Source organism: Alligator mississippiensis, chromosome 1 (genome assembly GCF_030867095.1).
Source record: "Alligator mississippiensis isolate rAllMis1 chromosome 1, rAllMis1, whole genome shotgun sequence".
Classification (NCBI taxonomy): Eukaryota; Metazoa; Chordata; order Crocodylia; family Alligatoridae; genus Alligator; species Alligator mississippiensis.
Window position 1 is genome coordinate 362471038 of NC_081824.1, and position 19185 is coordinate 362490222.

General features: G+C 42.2%; 1 protein-coding gene across 2 annotated transcripts in view; it reads right to left on the bottom strand.

Annotated features, from left to right (window-relative positions):
• ITGBL1 (integrin subunit beta like 1) overlaps nt 1–19185 on the bottom strand; it is a 308943-nt gene that overhangs the window by 139900 nt on the left and 149858 nt on the right. For both annotated transcript variants that reach the window (XM_006264391.4, XM_059721100.1), the window contains 2 exons: nt 9488–9634; nt 1857–1979 (listed from right to left, as the gene is read on the bottom strand). In XM_006264391.4, the coding sequence (XP_006264453.2) occupies nt 1857–1979; nt 9488–9634 (270 nt within the window). The remainder of the gene's footprint in view (nt 1–1856; nt 1980–9487; nt 9635–19185) is intronic.

The window sequence follows — 19185 nt, forward strand, 5'->3', positions numbered from 1 at the left end:
CCTCTCCACCACCTGATCCAAAAAGTTATCCCCAACACAATCTAGAAACTTTGTGTTACCCTCCCAACACATGTTGCTGTACAAGCAAAGATATGACACAATGATTGAAGACCACCATGAAGACCAGATCCTACAATCTGGAAACTTTAGTTAGTTGAAAAGAAGCCTTAAGGAGGGGAAAATGGCAAGCCTCTGACCTTGACCCAGAGACTTTCAAAATGCCTACCTTCTGCTTTGTACTTCATCTCAGAAACACTAGCTACTTTTTTTCCCCCTGCCTATTCTTCCTGAACAACTTATAACTGTCCATGATGGTACTCCAGTCATGTGAACTGTCCCACCAACTCTCACTTATCCCAGTTGCATCCTACTTCCCTGATTGTACTAGGATCTCCAAGTCTTTCTTGCATTAGTGTACAATGTCTCCATTAACTAACACACTTTCCTCTTTCTGTGCATTGCATTCTGACTTGCCAAACCTATTTTTGGTTACTCCTTTCCATCTCACTTCTCCCAAAGATTTTTGTTTCCTACTTTTCTTTTTTGAATTTCCCCCTTTAACCCTAAAGAGATCATCACCTTTCATGTAATTAACAGCAGTTTTGTGTAGTGATGTAAATTACACCAGGATCAGGACTGGACATATAGATTAGGTACAGACGTTACACTTATACCAGAATAGGTGATCTGAAACTGGTCTATACCAGTAATAAAACATAAATTCAGCACACATAAACTGGTTAAAAAATGGTGTGCCCTAATCTAAGATAGACCTGAATCAGTGTGGTATCAGGCTTAATCCATTTAGGTTAGACCGTTCTATCAAACTTCTATACCAGATCCCCTACTGACTCAAGTTAGATCACTGTCTTCTGGCATCCTGGCACATTTCTGGTTCCCTGCTAACTTCTCCCTGGCAGGGAAGTGCACTAGCAGCCAGCCTGTGCTCAGCTGCTCCAGCCAAGTGCCCAGCCAGCCCCACCCCTGGGCTCTCGCAGAGCTGAGACGGCACAGCCCACACAGGAAAGATATGCTTGACTGTACCTGGCAGCCAGGTCCTGCACTCTGGGGTTGCACCCACTCGTGGAGGCCTTGGGCTCCCTGCATGGCTGTTCAGGAGCCCCACCCACCCCCTTCACCACCAAAGGGCAAACATGCTTCTGTTAGCTACACATCTAACCTGGGGCATTTGAGTAAACTGAGTAACTTGGATCACTTGTGCCTCAGGCTTTCTGGACACTGCACCATAGAGTTACCCCAAGATAGCTACATCAGGTAATGCACATCTTAGGAGTTGGGTGGCAGATAATAGCCATTTAATTTGTACCAAATAGCTGCTGCAGACAGACTAAATCAAGACCAGTGTAACTTGCACTAGTAGTGTTTTAGCTCTAATCCTTTCAGTGGCAATTTTTCAAACATTGCCATTGTTTAGGAGCTTGTCATCTATCTTTTCCTTTATACAATGCTGATTACTACAGTAAGAACATGTCATCTCTCCAGGCCCTTGGTCTCTTTCTTTTTCTCCCAGTATGCACACATATGCACATTTAGATATGCTTCACTGCCTGGAGTGCTCTGCTTCTTGGTTACTGCATCTCTTCTGGGAAAGGAAAATGCCTCAGGACTGCTCTTCTCCAGGCTTATGTTCAACCTTTATGCTGATATGACATTTCCACTTACCACAAGCAGCTATTTGCTGGTTTATCTCTTTGTTTTCCAATGCATGAATACAAAGAAGTCAGTTTTATAATTCCAAATAATAAAATTTATACAAAAGCCATTGTACTGGTGTACTACATATTTCAGAACAATTTACGAGTATACTTACTACACTTCTTTACTAGTGTACTTACCTGTACAGATCTCTTCGGTCTCATCATCTATGCATTCTCTGTCATCACATTCACAAAATTTACCATAGATTAGACCATTCCCTTCAGAGTTTTCACACTTACATCTGCCACACTGACATGTGCCTGTAAATATTTAAAACAACACCATATATAATCACGGCTTATAGAAAACAAACCAACAAAATAGTGTTCTTTTTGCTTTTTGATGCTCCATCACTTCTGTTCTGATAAGTTGAAACCTCAAGCTAATTCAGTCAGAAAAGAAAAGCCAGTCTATCTAAAGTTTTAATAATAGCATTTAAGTGATTCATCCAAAAAACCCAATGAAGAACCATAAAAAAGTAATAAAAAAAAGAAAGAAAGAAATCCCTAGATCCATGTAAAATTCAAAACCAATATCCTTGGTCTATCTCCATCCTCTATAGATGATAGACTATTCAATATCCCTGTCTACACCCAGATGCTCCAGAGATATTATGGAATCCACAAATACAAATATAACTTTGGGAGATATTTCTTAATCCTAGTGAAAGGAAAAGGCTAAATTTGACTAATTACTTTTCTACATTTCTTTGGCTAAGAGGGAAGTTGTGTTTTAATACAGCTTTCAGGAATTGTTTGCCACCTGTATAAGGGCTTATTTTTCCCTTCAGATATATACTATCTCCAAACTCTGGATTAGCAAATATGTTTGAAGAACAGATAGCTACATCCAATTTAACAACTTGATATACCTGAACTCTGCTCCCTTCAACATGCAGGTTTCTAGAGCCTTATATTTTCCCTGTTTGTGGAAGTTGTCTCAGAAGGAGGTATGGTTCCACTGTAAGTGGAGAAATTTAGTTCAGTGCATATTATTTCTATAATATATCAATATAGCTTGACAAATAATACAAAACATTATCTGAAAGGGTTTAAACAACAAAACCAAGAATGGCATGGAATGAACACATTTCCCAGTCATCACACTAATGATTTTATTCATATAGAATCATAGAAAATAAGGGTTTGGAGGAAACCCAGGAGGTCATCTAGTCCAACCCCCTGCTCAAAGCAGGACCATCCCCAACCAGATCATTCCAGCCAAGGCTTTGTCTAGCTGGCTCTTAAAAACCTCCAAGGATGGAAAGTCCACAACCTCTCTGGGTAACCTCTTCCCATGTTTTACTACACTTCTAGTTTCATAAATGTTGGGGGCTGGAAGGGACCTTACAAGATCATCGGGTCCAGCCCCCCGCATGTGGAAAGCTTTTCCAAATATCTAACCTCAAGTTCCCTTGTTGCAATGTGAGACTACTGCTCCTTGTTCTGTTAACTGCCACTACTGAAAACAGTCTAGCTCCATCCTCTGTGGAATCACCCTTCAGGTAATTGAGGGCTGCTATTAAATCCCCTCTCAGTCTTGTCTTCCCCAAACTAAATAAACCCAGTTTCCTCAGTCTCTCCTCAGAAGTCATGTGCCCCAACTCCCTGCCCTCCACTGGACTCTTTCCAATTTGTCCACATCTTTTCTGTAGTGTAGGGCCCAAAACTGGACACAGTACTCCAGATGTGGCCTCACCAGTGCTGAATAGAGGGGAATAATCACTTCCCTTGTTCTGCTTGCAACACTCATGCCAGTGCAACCCAGTATGCCATTAGCCTTCTTGGCAACAAGGGCACACTGTTGGCTCATATTCAGCTTACTGTCCACTTTAACCCCCAGGTCCTTTTCTGCAGATCTGCTTCCCAGCCAGTCAGTTCCAGGCTGTACCAGTACATGGGATTATTCTGTGCTAAGTGAAAGACTTTGCACTTGTCCTTATTGAACCTCATGAGATTTCTTTTGATCCAATCTTCCACTTTGTCTAGGTCTCTCTGAATACTAATGTTACCCTTCAGCTACTCCCCACCAGCTTGGTGTCATCTGCAGACTTGCTGAGGGTGCACTCTATGCCAGTGTTTTTCAACCTTTTAAGTAACAAGTAACTCCTAACTTCTGAAAATTTTAATAAGTTTCCCAACACTCAATTTTCCAGGGGATTTTACATTTACGGACTAATGTGTGCCATATATTGGAAGAAGGGCTATGTGTATAAGGCCGTGATATGATCTGGTGTGGGTAGGATTGCCACCTTTTATACCAGGGGTGCACAACTCAAGTATGTACCAGGGCTAGAGGTGATGTTGGCCAAAGCTAGGAGGGCTAAACCCAGTGCTGCACAAAACATGGCACGCCAAATTATTACTAGGGAATTTAAAGTGCCACACAGTGCGTGGCACACCAAATTTTTTGCCATAGTTTTGAGAGGAGGAAGGAGCGAGAGACAGAGAGGAAAAGAGGGAGAGGGAGAGAGAGAGTGTTGGGGTACCTGCATACCCCCTGCCTGTGTCTTGCGTACCCCAAGGGCTATGCGTGCCACAGGTTGAGAAACTATGCTCTATGTCATCTTCCAGGTCATTGATGAAGATACTGAACAAAACTGGCCCCAGAGCTGACCCCTGGGTCACTCCACTTGATACTGGCTGCCAACTAGACATCAAGCCATTGACTACTACCTTCTGAGCCCAGTGATTCAGCCAGTTTTCTATCCAATTTACAGTCCATTCATCTAACCCATACTTCTTTACCTTGCCTGCGAGAATGTTGTGAGAAACTGTATCAAAAGCCTTGATAAAGTCAAGATATACCACATCTACTGGTCTCCCTGCATCCGCAGAGCTAGTCATCTCATCACAGAAGGCATTCAGGCTGGTGAAGCATGAATTGCCTTTGGTGAATCCATGCTGACTGTTCCTAATCACCTTCATCTCCTCGAAGTACTTAGAAATGGATTCCTTGAGGACTTGCTGCATGATTTTTCCAGCGACTGAGGTAAGGCTGATTGGTCTGTAGTTGCCTGCATCCTCCTTTTTCCCTTTCTTAAATATGGCTACTATATTTGCCCTTTTCCAATGATCCAGGACATCTCCCAATTGCCATGAGTTTTCAAACATGATCACCACTGGCTCTGCAACCGCACCAGCCAACTCCTTCAGCATCCTCAGGTATATCCCATGCAGCCTCATGGACTTGTACATGTCCAGTTTTACTAAATAGTCCCTAACCTTTTCTTTTGCCACAATTGGCTGCTCACCTCCCCCCCAAATTCTGCTGCCAGGTGCAGTAATTTGGGAACTAACCTTGCCTGTGAAGACTGAGGTAGAAAAGGCATTGAGTACTTCAGCCTTTTCTGCATCCTCTGTCACTAGCATAGGTGATGCATACAGGGGGTTTGGTGGGGCACATGCACCCCCTGAGATTGTTGGCCATTGCCAGGTTCTGTGGGTGGTTGCCATGCTTGCCACACACCCCCACCCACCACTGACACCAATGTTGGCGTCTGCAGGTGATCCCTGTTCACCGCTCACCACCACCCCCCTGCCGTTGACACTGCTGCAAGAATTCCCTGCTAAGCCAAGCTGGTCTTCTGCCATACTTGCTAATCTTTCTGCACATCAGGATGATTTGTTTCTGCAGTCTCAGTAAGGTTTCTTTAAAGCCCTTTGTTTTAGCCCTTTGCCATACTGTCAGCCTATCTCTTCTATTTAAATTGTAAGCTGTTGGGCAGGAATTGTTAAATTTAGTATGGGAAATTGTATGTCCCTACACATTCTATCACAATAAATGTAATTACATTGTTGAGCTAGAAACCACAGTTTCCCCTGGGCATAGTAAAGTTATGAGGTGAACCTTTCACCTCATGTTAAGAGATGACCTACATAGGGATGCATACGACCAGCAACAGCTGAGATGGCATGAGAAATGTTGCAATCACCTTGTGAGGTGAGGTGAGTGCTGATTGGTGAAGAATATTGAATGAAAAATAGATGAGAGGAGATCGTACTTGAGGAGAGGTGTATGGGACAGGATGAGTGAGGACTGGGGTGGTCAATAGCTCTTCTGAGTGGTGGATTTGAATGAGACTTGAGTGGCTGAGTAAGTCTGAACCTTGTGTGTGTCAGAGTGGGTGCAGACTGGGGTGGTCAATCCCCTCTGTGTGTGTGGTATCTCAGATGAGGGCCTGGGAGGCCAATATCCCTTGAGTGTGTGCTGAGAGAGAGTTGCGTGCCTGTCAGCAGTGGTGTATGAGAGAAAGAAAGTTGCTCTCTAGCACCATTGATGGGAGTTCTCATGTTCCTTCTGCTCCATGTTTTGTTGTTCGTGGAGCAGGGTAATATTGGGTTATTGTTGTGTCTATTGTACCTGATTTGTTAATTAATTGTCTTTCTTGCTGTTGTACAATAGAATTGTTGCCTACCCCTTTTTTTTGTGTCACTTGTTTTATTACTAATTAATTGTTATTGACCGCTGGGTAGAGTTGGGCTGTTGACATAGGTTGGCAAGAGCAGCTCACCCACTTCCCTTTTAATGTTACTGTGTGCTAATTAGAGTAATTGCTTGTTTAACAACATATGTATATATTCATTCAGAGGTTATATAGGCATTTCCTTCAATTGTGTTCATTCCCCTTGTGTGTTCACTTTACAATAAAATTTCAGAGTATGACTTTCAGAATGGGAAAAAAATATCCAACGTAGCAGATTTAAGTGGATATTAGATGATACTTGCAGAAATTTTTTTTACTATCAGAGTTGAAATTATTTACAGACAGTGGAAACACACATGCAACATGCAACAAACATCTCCAATCTAAACACCTTGAATTTCAAAGCCTGTACAAGAACTTAATTACAATTAAGTTATAGACCTGGAATTATTTACTGAAATTACTTGGCTCAATAAATTGAATAACAACAGTTTCAAAAGCCTTGCAATTTGTCCATTAGCAACTTACAAGTAGAAAAGGAGATAATGTATTTAGTGAAACTTATATACCAGGGTTGATCAACCCCCAGCCTGTGAGCCAAATATGGCCCACAACCCCATGGGTCACTGCTCCCCAACTGCCAAAACTCTGGACCCATGGGGAGCCCTAGGATCTGTGTGCTGGATCTGGATCAGGTACCCAATTCCAGAGTGCAGGGCCAGGCAGAGGTAGCACCAGATCCCAGAGCCCAATCTTAGTGTGGGGGAACTCGGGGGGCTGATGTCACCCCACCCCCAGGGCCCAATCCCTGTGCATAGGCAAAGGACAGGTCATTGCTGGGCCCCCAAGGCCCTATCCTGGAGTGTGGAGACAGAAGGGGGCAGGAACAGCCCCCCAGTACTCAATCATTGTTGGGGGGAGGGACAGGAGAGGAAGGCACCAGGTCAGCAGGACTCAATCCCAGTGTGTGGGGCGGGGAACCACAGAGCCTGATTCTGGCATGCAAGGGTCAATCCACCCCACAGACCAGCCCTTGTCACTCACCTGGCCTGCTGAGCCAAGAGGTATATACAGGTATATACAGTCGCACGTGTGCAAACTAACTCTGGTGTATCTACATGGCCAGCTAGAGTCTTATTATTCTAAGACTCTTTATGAAAAAAGAAACATGTATTTCCACTTCAAATATTAACCCCAGCATCTGAGAGAGAAGCAGGAAAGGTAAATTCTCCGAATGAAAGACGTTATGTCTATCTATAAAAGTACTTAAATCATTGAATGTTTGTACATGTACTTCAGTTACAGTCACCTGGTATGCTAATAAATAATTAGCAGTAGTGGGACAAAAGCATTGCTAATGTTTAGACAGAGCTTGATCAATTAATGAGAAAGATTTTGCAGCATGGTTCCCTGCAACAGCAGAGGGAATGGACTTAATAACCTACAAGATCCCTGCCAGTCCTATATTACTAATTCAAATATATTGTCCCACCATGAACAAAACAATGGCTGTAGTCCAGTAGCCAATTTCACTTGACACAATATAGCTTGACAATGAAATAAGACTATAAAACTAAAATATCCCTGTCCCAAGCCTCAGAAATACTCCAGACTCTTCTCCTATCCTAGCTACTCCAAATGCTTGTTCATCTAGTTGGGCTTATCCCTAGTTAATCCCTATTGATCAACAGACCTAGGTTATTTCCAGCCAAAAAATGAAAGCAGAAAATTCAGAAGGAAAGAGATCATAATGATGACCCTTTGAGCCCTTTAAAAAATTCAAGTTCTGCTGATCAACACCAAGTGTGATTTGAGTTGAAAGCCAGATCTTTATACTTTAAAAACAATGTATAAAGACTTAAATTCCAGCTAACAAGAAGTACAGATTCACTGCAGATCCTAGATAATGTCAGAAAGATCTGTTCCTGCCTAAAATCTGTACGTTTGTTATTTGTGTGTGAGGATGCCAAAAATAAGAAACACAAATATTCCATAAGAACTATACTACTATGGACATATACGAGCCCAAGTATAATTAAAGTACCAATGACATCGGTACATTGCCCTGAAGAGCAAGCCATACAAGGAAAGCCTGACAGATATGAGACTGGTCAACCTAGAAAAGAAGACTTTGGGGGGATTTGATAGCAATGGTTATAAAGTCCTAGAACACGGTTTCAGACTGAATAGGAGGAATAACTTTTCATGGTCCATGTGACCAGACTCTGGAATAGACTCCCATCGGGGGTGGTGCAGTTACCTACCCTGGAGATATTCAAAAGGAGACTGGACACACACTGTGCTGGCATTATTTGACCCCGGCTGTCTTTCCTGCCCAGAGCAGGGGGGCTGGACCTGCTGATCTCACAAGGTCCCTTCCAGCCCTAAACTTCTGTGAGTGTGTTACCAGAAACGTGGATTCAGTAACACCTCCTGCTGCCAGATTGCTACCACTTTTTGGAAAAAGTAACAGAATTTGGTCTTAGATCCTTGTTGTATAGAGGTCTAATAACTTTTCTAAGTTATGCAATGGATCTTCAAAAAAAGACAGATACACTTTCCTCCATTGTTGTTACACTTGGGTAATTCCCACTGAGGTTAGCATAAAATGCAAAACTGAATGAAGGGGGAGAAGTGTGCTGTAGGGAATCAGAATGTCAAGGTTCTGGGATAGAGGTACCCAACTAAAATAAGGCAAACATTTTGTGATAGCAAATTTGAATCATGATTGTAAAAGCTTCTGTATACATTTCCTAAAGGAACATTTGCAAATGACTCCTCTGCATCTTATCAAAACAATAACAACAAAAATCCAAGCCCCTCTCAATGTTAATATTGCTACCATATCCTTTTGAAGAGTAAAACATCTGGCACAGCTGGAGTCTTCATCAGTCTCAAATAGCTATAGATAAGCCAGAGCACTAAAGCAAGCATTTTGAGTACTCTCTAGAGGTAATTTAAAATTCATAAAATCTTTTCATATAAATCCTTTTTAAAAAGTTTAATCCAGCACTGCATATCATGTGCATATCTTTACATTCTTTTCACTGAATTTTCTGGAGGAAGAAAGCATTCAGAACAGCTGGAATCCATGTCAATTTCAAAAGAAAGATTCAGCCTGCTGACTTATTTTTCACTGCATTGTCTGAATTTCATTACACACACAATATGCTCAGGAATAGACTTTCAGAAAAAATTTAGTATTTCTTTATAAATACATTTTCTTTACACTCCCATAAACTGTATTCTGCAGAGTTTTAATTAAAACATGTGAAATATCATGGTGATCTACAAGTTAATACAGGGAGAACTTCTTAATCCAACCAAAAACAAATCATTTACCTGCATTAGAGCAGATGATATCTTGAGAATTCTTGCACATTTCATTGCTTTTCTTCCTTGTAACGTTGCATGTAGTTGGGTACTGACAAGCTTCACCATACCAGCCTTCATCACATTTGCACTTCCCACAGTCGCACTTCCCATGGCCTAGGAAATTAAGGAAACAGTGTCAAGTTCAGTTATCATTCTAATTTTCTTTATAGCTTTTAAGAGAGTTATAGCTGCACAAAAAGAAAGTTCAAGTGGACATCACTAAGATATTCTACTGAAGTTAAGTTAGTACAGTAACAAGTAACATGATTTTTTAAAGGCTTGCATTACCTTTGAAGAGAGATCTGACATTAAGGGCCTTTAGTCTACAGCAGTGTTTCTCAACCTATGGGTTGCGACATAAAAGTGGGTTGCAAGAATCTATGAAAAGGTCGCAAGCAAACTTTAAAAATGGATCAAACTTTAAAAATGGATTCTCCCTTAAAAGAGAAAAATGTGGGAAACTGTGGATTTTCCCTTGCAGGCTGGCAAAGCTCCAGCCTACAAGGGTCTGCTCGGGAACCCCCTACCCCACACACTGGGGGTCTGGGGGGGTGGGGGCAGTGGGTCTGGAGTGAGGGGCACTGGGTTGGGACTGGCCAGTTGGAACTGGCAAATGTGCTCCCAGTCAGCCAGGCAGCAAGGCACGGGAGATTGCTCCCTGTCCCTGGAAGCTGCCTGCTGCCAGGGTAGGCTCTGCCACCAGAGCCTGGGCAGAGACAACCAGATAAGGATCTCTCAGCCTCACAATCATGGAGCAGTAGCTGGGAGCTATTCTATCCTATCCCCAACAACAGGGAAAAGCCAAGGGCCCCACTGCCACCATGGAAAGCTGGCTATGGGCTTTGTATCCACTGTGTTAGAATCCAGGGGGACTGTGAAGACATTGTACAGGTTCATGGATCATGTTCAGAGTCAGAACTAGATAAAGTGTTCAATAAGATAACAGCTGCATAAGTGGTTTGATGAGATCTGGATCCAAGGGGATGTCTGATGCTACAACCTCAATTGGCTATTACGTGAAGTTCAATAAGGACAAGTGCAAAGTCCTGCACTTAAGATGGAACAATCCCAGGCACCAGTACAGAATGGGGACTGACTAGATAAGCAGCACTTCTGTGGAAAAGGACCTAGGGGTTGAAGTGGATGATAACCTGACGATGAGCCAACAGTGTGCCCTTGTTGCAAAGAAGACTAATGGCATACAGGGAAGAATTGGTGTGGGATGTAGAAGTGGACAGTAAGTTGGGCATCAGCGACCACAAAATGATTGAGTTCAGGATCCTGACAAAAGGAAGAAAGGAGAGCAGCAGAGTATGGACCCTGGAGTTCAGAAAAGCAGACTATGACTCCCTCAGGGAACTGATGATCAGGATGGCCTGGGAGGCTAGTTTAAGAAGGAAAGAAATCCAGGATAGGTGGTTGTATTTTAAAGAAACCTTACTGAAGGCACAGGAACAAACCATCCTGATGTGCAGGAAGAATATCAAATGTGGCAAGCGACCAGCTTGGCTTAGCAGAGAACTCTTTGGTGAGCTTAAACACAAAAAGAAAGCTTACAAGAAGTGGGAGGTTGGGAAACAGCTTGGGAAGTTTATAAGAATATTGATTGGGCATGCAGGGATCAAGTCAAGAAGGCCAAAGCACAACTGGAGTTGCAGCTGGAAAGGAACATGAAGGGTAGCAAGAAGGGCTTCTACAAGTATGTTAGCAACAAGAGAAAGGCCAAGGAAAGTGTGGGTCCCTGCCTGAATGGGGGAGGCAACCTAGTGCCAGATGAGCAAGAAAGACTGAAGTACTTAATGCCCTTTTTACCTCGGTCTTTAAGGCAAGGTCAGCTCCCAGACTACTGCACTGCATAACATAGTTTAGGGAAAATGTGTAGCCCTTAGCAGTGAAAGAACAGGTTAGGGACTATTTAGAAAAGATGGATGTGTACAAGTCCATGGAGCCAAATGCAATGCACCTGAGGGTGCTAAGGGAGTTTGCTGATGTGATTGCAGAGCCACTGGCCATTATCTTTGAAAACTCATGGCAATTGCGGGAGATCCTGGACAATTGGAAAAAGGCAAATAGAGTACCTGAGTGCCATGTTTAAGAAAGGGAAGAAGGAGGATCCAGGGAACAACAGACCAGTTGTCCTCACCTAAGTCCCTAGAAAAATCATGCAGAAGGTCCTCAAAGAATCCATTTCTTAAGCACTTGGAGAAGAAGGTGATTAGGAACAGTATGCATGGATTTACCAAGGGCAAGTCATGCCTAACCAACCTGATTGCCTTCTGTGATGATAACTAGCTCTGTGGATGTAAGTAAGCAGTGGTTATAATATACCTTGACCTTATTAAGGCTTCTGATACCATTTCACACAGCATTTTTCCAAGCAGGCTGAGGAAGTCTCGGTTGGATGAATGGACTCTAAGGTAGATAGAAAAGCTGGCTGGATTGTTGGGCTTAACAAGTAGTAATCAATGGCTCAATGTCTAGCTGACAGCCAGTATCAAGTGGAGTGCCCCAGGGGTCAGTCCTGGGGCCTGTTCTGTTCAATATCTTAATTAATGATTGGGAAGATGGGATGGATTCTACCCTCAGCAAGTTTGTAGATGACACCAATCTGTACAGGCTATACAGGTGAGACAAAGCAGGGAAAAGGGGCGGGGGGGGGTGTAGTGCTATACGTCAAAGAGCAATTCACGTCCTCAATGATCAGGATGGGGTCAGAGGAGGGGCAAAATGAGGCGCTCTGGGTAAGACTGCAAGGGGGGCGTGGGGAAAGGGACTTGATAGTGGGTGTCTACTATAGATCGCCTCACCAGGGGGACGAGCTAGACCTGGAATTCTCAGGTCAGCTCACAGAGGCAGTAAAGTCAAGGGGTGTGGTTGTCACGGGTGACCTAAACTACCCAGACATCTGCTGGGAGGAACAGTCAGCCAGGTCCGACCACTCATGTAGGTTCCTAGCTGGGATACAGGACCTCCACCTAACCCAGGAGGTGCATATTCCCACCAGGGGAAATGCCCTGCTGGACTTGGTCCTTGCCACAGGCAATGACCTGGTGAGGTGTCTGTGGGTACTTGACCACCTTGGCGACAGTGATCATTGCCTGCTGGAATTTACTATCCAGCACTGGGTGGCGAAAGCAAGCAGCAAGGCAGAGGTCCTCAACTGCAGGAAGGCTGACTTCTGTAAGCTAAGAAGGTTAGTAGGAAAGGCATTGGGGTCTCAGAGCTTCAGTGAGATGGGAGTCCAAGACAGGTGGTTGTTCCTCAAGGAGACAATCCTCCAAGCTCAAAGGGAGTCAGTTCCAATGTGCACCAAGGGGGGGCAGGACTGCTAAGAAGCCCCCATGGCTTGGCAAAGGCATTCAGGGATGCCTGAGGGCAAAAAAGGAGGCGTACAAACAGTGGAAGCAAGGGGCTATCACCAAGGAGGATTACACCTCCATTGCTCAGGACTGCAGGGCGGCTGTTAGGAAGGCCAAGGCAGAGATGGAGCTAGGGCTAATGACCAGAATTAAGGATAATAAAAAGTCCTTTTTCAAATACATAGGAAGAAAGAAGAAATCACTGAGTAATGTGGGGCCCCTACAGGATAGGCTTGACAATCTGGGGATTGCAGCTAATGAAAAAGCTGACCTCTTTAATGAATTCTTTGCTTCCATATTGCTGAACAGGGACCGGGACATCTCCCCCACTAGAATTGTGGATGGACCCAGGGGAGGCACCGCCATGCCTAGGGTTAGGGATGACCTAGTTAGGGAACTTTTGGAAGGGCTGGACATGTTTAAATCAGTAGGTCCAGATGCTCTTCACTCGAGGGTGCTGAGGGAATTGGCGGGGGTCATAGCGGAGCCCCTGGCATGGTTCTATGAGCACTTGTGGGGCACTGGCCAGCTACCAGAGGATTGGAAAAGAGCCAATGTGGTCCCCATTTACAATGTGGTCCCCATTTTTTCTATTGAGCAAAGTAACATCTGGGATTGGGTGAAATTCTTGTATTGAATGTTTTTCTCTCTCTGAATATAGAAACTGCTAAGATAATATTTGTTGTATTAATAAAGTTAGACTTTAATTTTAGAACACTGCATTGTTTGCATTTAAGTGAAACTTTGATTTTAGGACACAGAGTTGTATTCATTCATATTTCATGTTTTATTGAAGGGTTAATTGTTCTTTAATGATTAAGCACTATCTGGTAGACAGTGATGCTAACAGTGGCAGATGACAAACAAGGAGCAATGGTCTTAAGTTGCACCCAGGGGAGTTTAAGTTAGATGTTAGGAAAAACTTTCTCATGAGGAAGGTATTAGAGCACTGGAACAGGTTACCCATAGAGGTTGTGAAATCTCCATCCTTCGAGGTTTCTAAGACCCGGCTAGACAAAACATTGGATGAGATGATCTAGTTGGGGATGGTCCAGCTTTGAGGAGAGGGTTAGGCTAGATGACCTCCTGCGGTCCCTTGCAACCCTAGTTTTCTAACATTCTATTATTCTAACCATGGGAAGACGTCAGAAATCAGTAGACCCTTAACCAGTAGGTTTACTGCTCTGGTTCTCTTATCAGTTCTGAAGTCAGCCTGAAGTCACTCAGTGCTGCAACAAACAGAAGCTAATCAAAGTCAAACTGATATCAAATTACATGGTAGAGATAGTTTCTGAAACTGCAACTCATCCAATGTCGGGGAAGCAAGGACCAGAGATCACAACATCTAAATTGAAGTCAGTTCAAGAACCAGCAGGATAGACCTCCACATAGACAGTCTGAGAGATACCGTGGTTTTTATCACAGGCTTTCTTTAGAGTCAACTGAAGGCAACTAATATAGTTGGATGATGAAACTGGATCATGAGTACCAGAATTTCTATGACATTCAGCTGGGCTATGAAGTCTCAATACTTCTACAAGTTTCAGTGGCTTCCTCAGAGGCCCACAAAATTACAGAATGTAGTAAGTGATGTCAAGGTGAAGCAGGCCTCTTCTTGAAACATTAGAACAGGAATCTCCCTTTGGAACTGATGTTAATGCTGTGGCGCATCAAAAGATAAAGCAGAGCAAAGTCCTTGTGGCTAGCTGAGGAACGGGTACTTGAGAATACTCAGCACCAGTGTGGTTTGATTCCTTTGATGAGAAGCAGATTCCATGGAATTGCCCAAGTCACAATGTGGTAACATGCTATTTTCTGATCCAGAATGTAAATGAAGTCTGAATATGGAATATTTCCTGGGAATACATGTGTGATGCACCCTGACCCCAGATGTAATCAGGTGCATCTTTGAGAAGTACTCCTGGGGTGTACTTAACCCTTCAGGGGTGCCCTTTATTCCCAAACCCTTCTCTGCTGTCTGCTGCTTGGCTGCTTGACCACTGAGGACAGACAGATGTTCCTGTCACCTCCCTAACCAATGATGCTTCAGCTTTATCTGTATCACCTAGATCTTGCTGGGTCTTAGCAGAGGGAATATTTGCCAGCTAGAAGAATTGCACCCTTGTCCAGTCATGTGTTCAGAAATGATGGATCCCCCCGCTTCCTTGAAAGAGGCCTTCCTGTACGGTCAAATGCTATGAAATCACACTTACCATTGAAAATAGTAAGTTATAAAAGATGATAAAAGTATTTATTATAAAAACAAAAGCAAACATAAGAAATGGTTCTGAGAACCGCTCTAATTAAAATACTCAGAGCATCAAGTGTATCAGCGCCTCCTTGCTGAAAAACGGCAGCAGGGGCACTTCAACTAAAGCTCATTCAATGAGCTTTAGTTGAAGTGCCCCACCACCACACTTCAGAGTGGGAACACTGATACACATAACTCTGGAGTCTGCTGGAATGCAGTAATTACCACGCTCCAGCATACTCAATTAATCAAGCCTGCTCTGATGCACTGTAATTATAGCAGGGCAGAGCAGCCTCGCTGCATGTGTATAGGCAGTTAGTTACCCATGGTGTTTGGATGAAGACATGACAACCGCCCTAGACTTCTAATGTCTCACCAAGGAGGAAAGAAAGGTGGGGATATTAAAAGAAAAAAAAGGAAGATATCCAAGATAGCAACACTGCATATTGCAGATAAAAGGACACAATCCTTAACAGATGAGAACTAAATAAAGTTATTCTTTTCTTTAAAAAAGTATGGAACTGGACTTCAGCTGGAGTTCAAGTTATAGGCTTCCAATCACAAATCAACAGAGCATTCCATTGCAAGATGATTTCATTTGAAGGGAACTGAGTAGAAGGAAATACGTAGCCCTGTGTCCTCAGCACAGGGCACAAGGAGAGGTAGAGCTACAACATGCCCTATTGTTACTGCTAAGGCAAAAAGTCTGAAGTGCATGGGCTGTATTATATGTAAAAATGTGCCTATGAAAAAAATCATCTAAAATCACTCAAAGGAGAACTATTGTTACCACAATGAAATGATGATGATTAGAGAGATTTTCTAAGTGTTGGTATTTTAGAGACGGTAAAATATGTATTATGTATAGCTTCAGTATGTTTTTACCTCCTTTTGGTTGGTTGGTTGGTTGGTTGGTTGGTTGGTTGGTTGGTTGGTTGGTTGAAACTATAAATTAAAAGGACTGCTTCAACTGCTTCAATCCATCAATACATGGCAATGTAGATCGGCATGATGCCTGAGTTTCACAGTGTGTCTAGCCATATGAAAACATTTATATGAAACATAGCCAAAGTTCTTCATTGTACTTAAATGTCTTAAAAGACAACTTAAAAGTCTTTGAAGTTAAATGGACATTGTCTGGATCATTCATTTATGCTGTGCTTGAACAATTATATTATGTAATTTACTCAGTTAATTTCTAGCTTGCACTCCATCAGTTTAAACTTTAAATGAATGAAAATTTCATAAATCTTTTTATGAAGAACAATGCAATATGTTCTTATATAAAAATGCACCTTTTCCCCAAAACCAGCTCCTAGAAATTGAAGTGTGCAATATATGTGAGAAATATGATAAGAGCAGGTTATGCTATTTACTGGATGAAACTAAAAGGAAAATCTGCAAAGATCCACAGGAAGAAAAACAACCCTCAGGTCTGGCTCTCCAGCTGCTGCTTGCTTACTACAATGAAAGATTTTTTTTTCTTCGTGGTTTTCAAAAAACAAGCGCATATTAAATGTTATGGGTATGTTGAGTGCAAGAAAATATGACATTTACTTTACAAAAAGCTGTGCTCAGGAGGCCTCTATCAATTTGGCTCAATTGTAAATGGGCCACTTAATCTCACAAGCATAAAATCTTATCACAGTTTATTTTAACTGCATCAGTTTGCTGTAATCAGAATTATTCTCCTAAAATGCAAACAGCCAGCTGCCAATGAAGTTGAATTTAAATAAAATGTCTTAAAATATTTTAAAGAGGTAATATGCATTCATTTAATTAATAAAAATTACTATTTGCTGTCCAAGATACTTCTAAGACAAGACACATATCAATCATTCAGCATTCATATTTCAAGTGTATGTAAGAAAACACCATTACCCATTATTTTTAAAATAAATAAATGAAGAACAGTTACTGCCTTTCTAAGAATTGTTTGGTGACCTCCTGGTTCAATCTCTGATGAAAAATGAGAAAGTATTTACCAAAATGTGGGATACAAATATTTATTGCAAAGGTTCATTCTGACAGTCAGTAGTAGTCAATGGAAACCCCCCCACAGTGGAAATAAAAAGAGAAGTTCTGGTGCAATTTAAAAAACACAAACAAGCAAAGACATATTTTCCTTTAAAAAAAAAAAAGAATACTCCATGCATCAACTTAACCTTCTTCCATCCTAGATTCCCTGGTGATTTAATGGCTTGATCTCTCCTGATAAAGAAAAGAGGCTCCAATAAAAAGGGAAGATTTTCCTATTCCTTTTCTTACACAATACAGCAACGCACCAGCTATTGCTTCATAATCTCCTTTGCCTGGTGGTCCAGCAGCACTAATCCCTCTCCATGAATGGAGATAAGCACTAATCAAAACACATTAGTGCACAAAGGAAAGAAAACCCATTTCTCTTCTTAAAATTAAAATAGACTTATTTGAAAAATGAAGAGAGACTTTCATCTAGCGTAACTGTCTGGTTCAGTGGTCACTGTTCCATTTTTTGAAAATCTTTAAAAATTATTTATGAGGTATTCCCCCCTCCCTCCAAAATGTGAACCTGATATTAATTGTAGAAAATGTTCTCTCCCACAGGGTGTTCTGAGCAACTGAAAGAATGCAGTATCAGGGAAATTTTGTGATTGTATTTTTATATTGCATCCCATTTCCCCTTGAAATTCCAGAGGTATGACTGTTTTGTAATTGCAAACCTCAATGTCCAGATTTTTCTTAAGTGGGAGACAAATCATTCCCCAAGTGTGCTTGGTCAGGAAAACTACATACTTTTGAGCTTGGCCTCAGTAGTTAGTAAAGCTTTAGAATAACTTACGATGGAAAGCACATTTTAAAAAACATGCAACTGTGTAAAGACATGTATAAAAGGCAACAGAAGGTGCCAGCCTAACTTAATTTCTTTCTTTCTTTCTTTCTTTCTTGATAACTGATTTTTAAGATGATGTACATTTGGTAGAGATAATCTATATGGACTTCAGTTAAAATTTCATAACTCTGTTATAGTGGAAATTGTTAGTTAAGCTGAGAAGATGGGTGCTAATACTAGAATTGCAAGGTGTGAGAGGAATTGGCTAAAGGGGAGACAAATATGGGTTATGCACAAAATGACATTATAGGATTGTAGGATACTAATTACTGGAGTTATTTCAAAGACCACACCTGTGAAAAAACTTATTCAATAATTTTGTTAATGAATTTGGCATAAACGAAGAGAAGCGTGCCAGTGAAATTTCCTTATACAAAGTTGGGAGACACTATCAATGCAGAAGAGAATAGCTGGTATCAAGTGGAGAGCCCCAAGGGTTGATCCTGGGGCTGGTTTTTCTTTGATAACTACATTAACATTCTGAAAGATGGGATGGATTGTATCCTCAGGAGATAACACCAAGCTGGGCAGGGTAGTAGATATGCTGTAGGGTAGGGCTAGGATTCAGCGTGACATAGACAAATTGGAGGATTGGGCCAAAGGAATCTCATTAAGTTCAGCAAAGACAAATGCAAAGTCCTGCACTTAGGATGGAAGAATCCCATGCACCAGTACAGGATGGGAGCTGCAAAAAAGGACTTGGGGTTACAGTTGACAAAAAGCTGAATATGTGCCAACAACATGCCCTTGTTGCCAAGAAGGCTGACAGCATACTGGGCTGCATTAGTAGGAGTGTTGCCTGCAGATGAAGGGAAGTAATTATTTCCTTCTATTCTGCACTAGTGAGGCCACATCTGGAGTACTATGTCCAGTTTTGAGCCCCCCAATACAGAAAGGATGTGGACAAGTTGGAGAGAGTCCAGCAGACGGCAACAAATATGGTTAGGGGGCTGGGGAACATGACTTATGAGGAGAGGTTGAGGGAGCTAGGCTTATTTAGTCTTCAGAAGAGAAGATTGAGGGAGGATTTGATAACAGCCTTTAACTACCTGAAAAGTGGCTCAAAAGAAGATGGAGCTAGACTGTTCTCAGTGATGGCAGAGGACAGAACAAGGAGCAATGGTCTCAGGTTGCAGCAAAGGAAGTTTAGGTTGGATATTAGGGCTGTGCAAAATGGCACCAT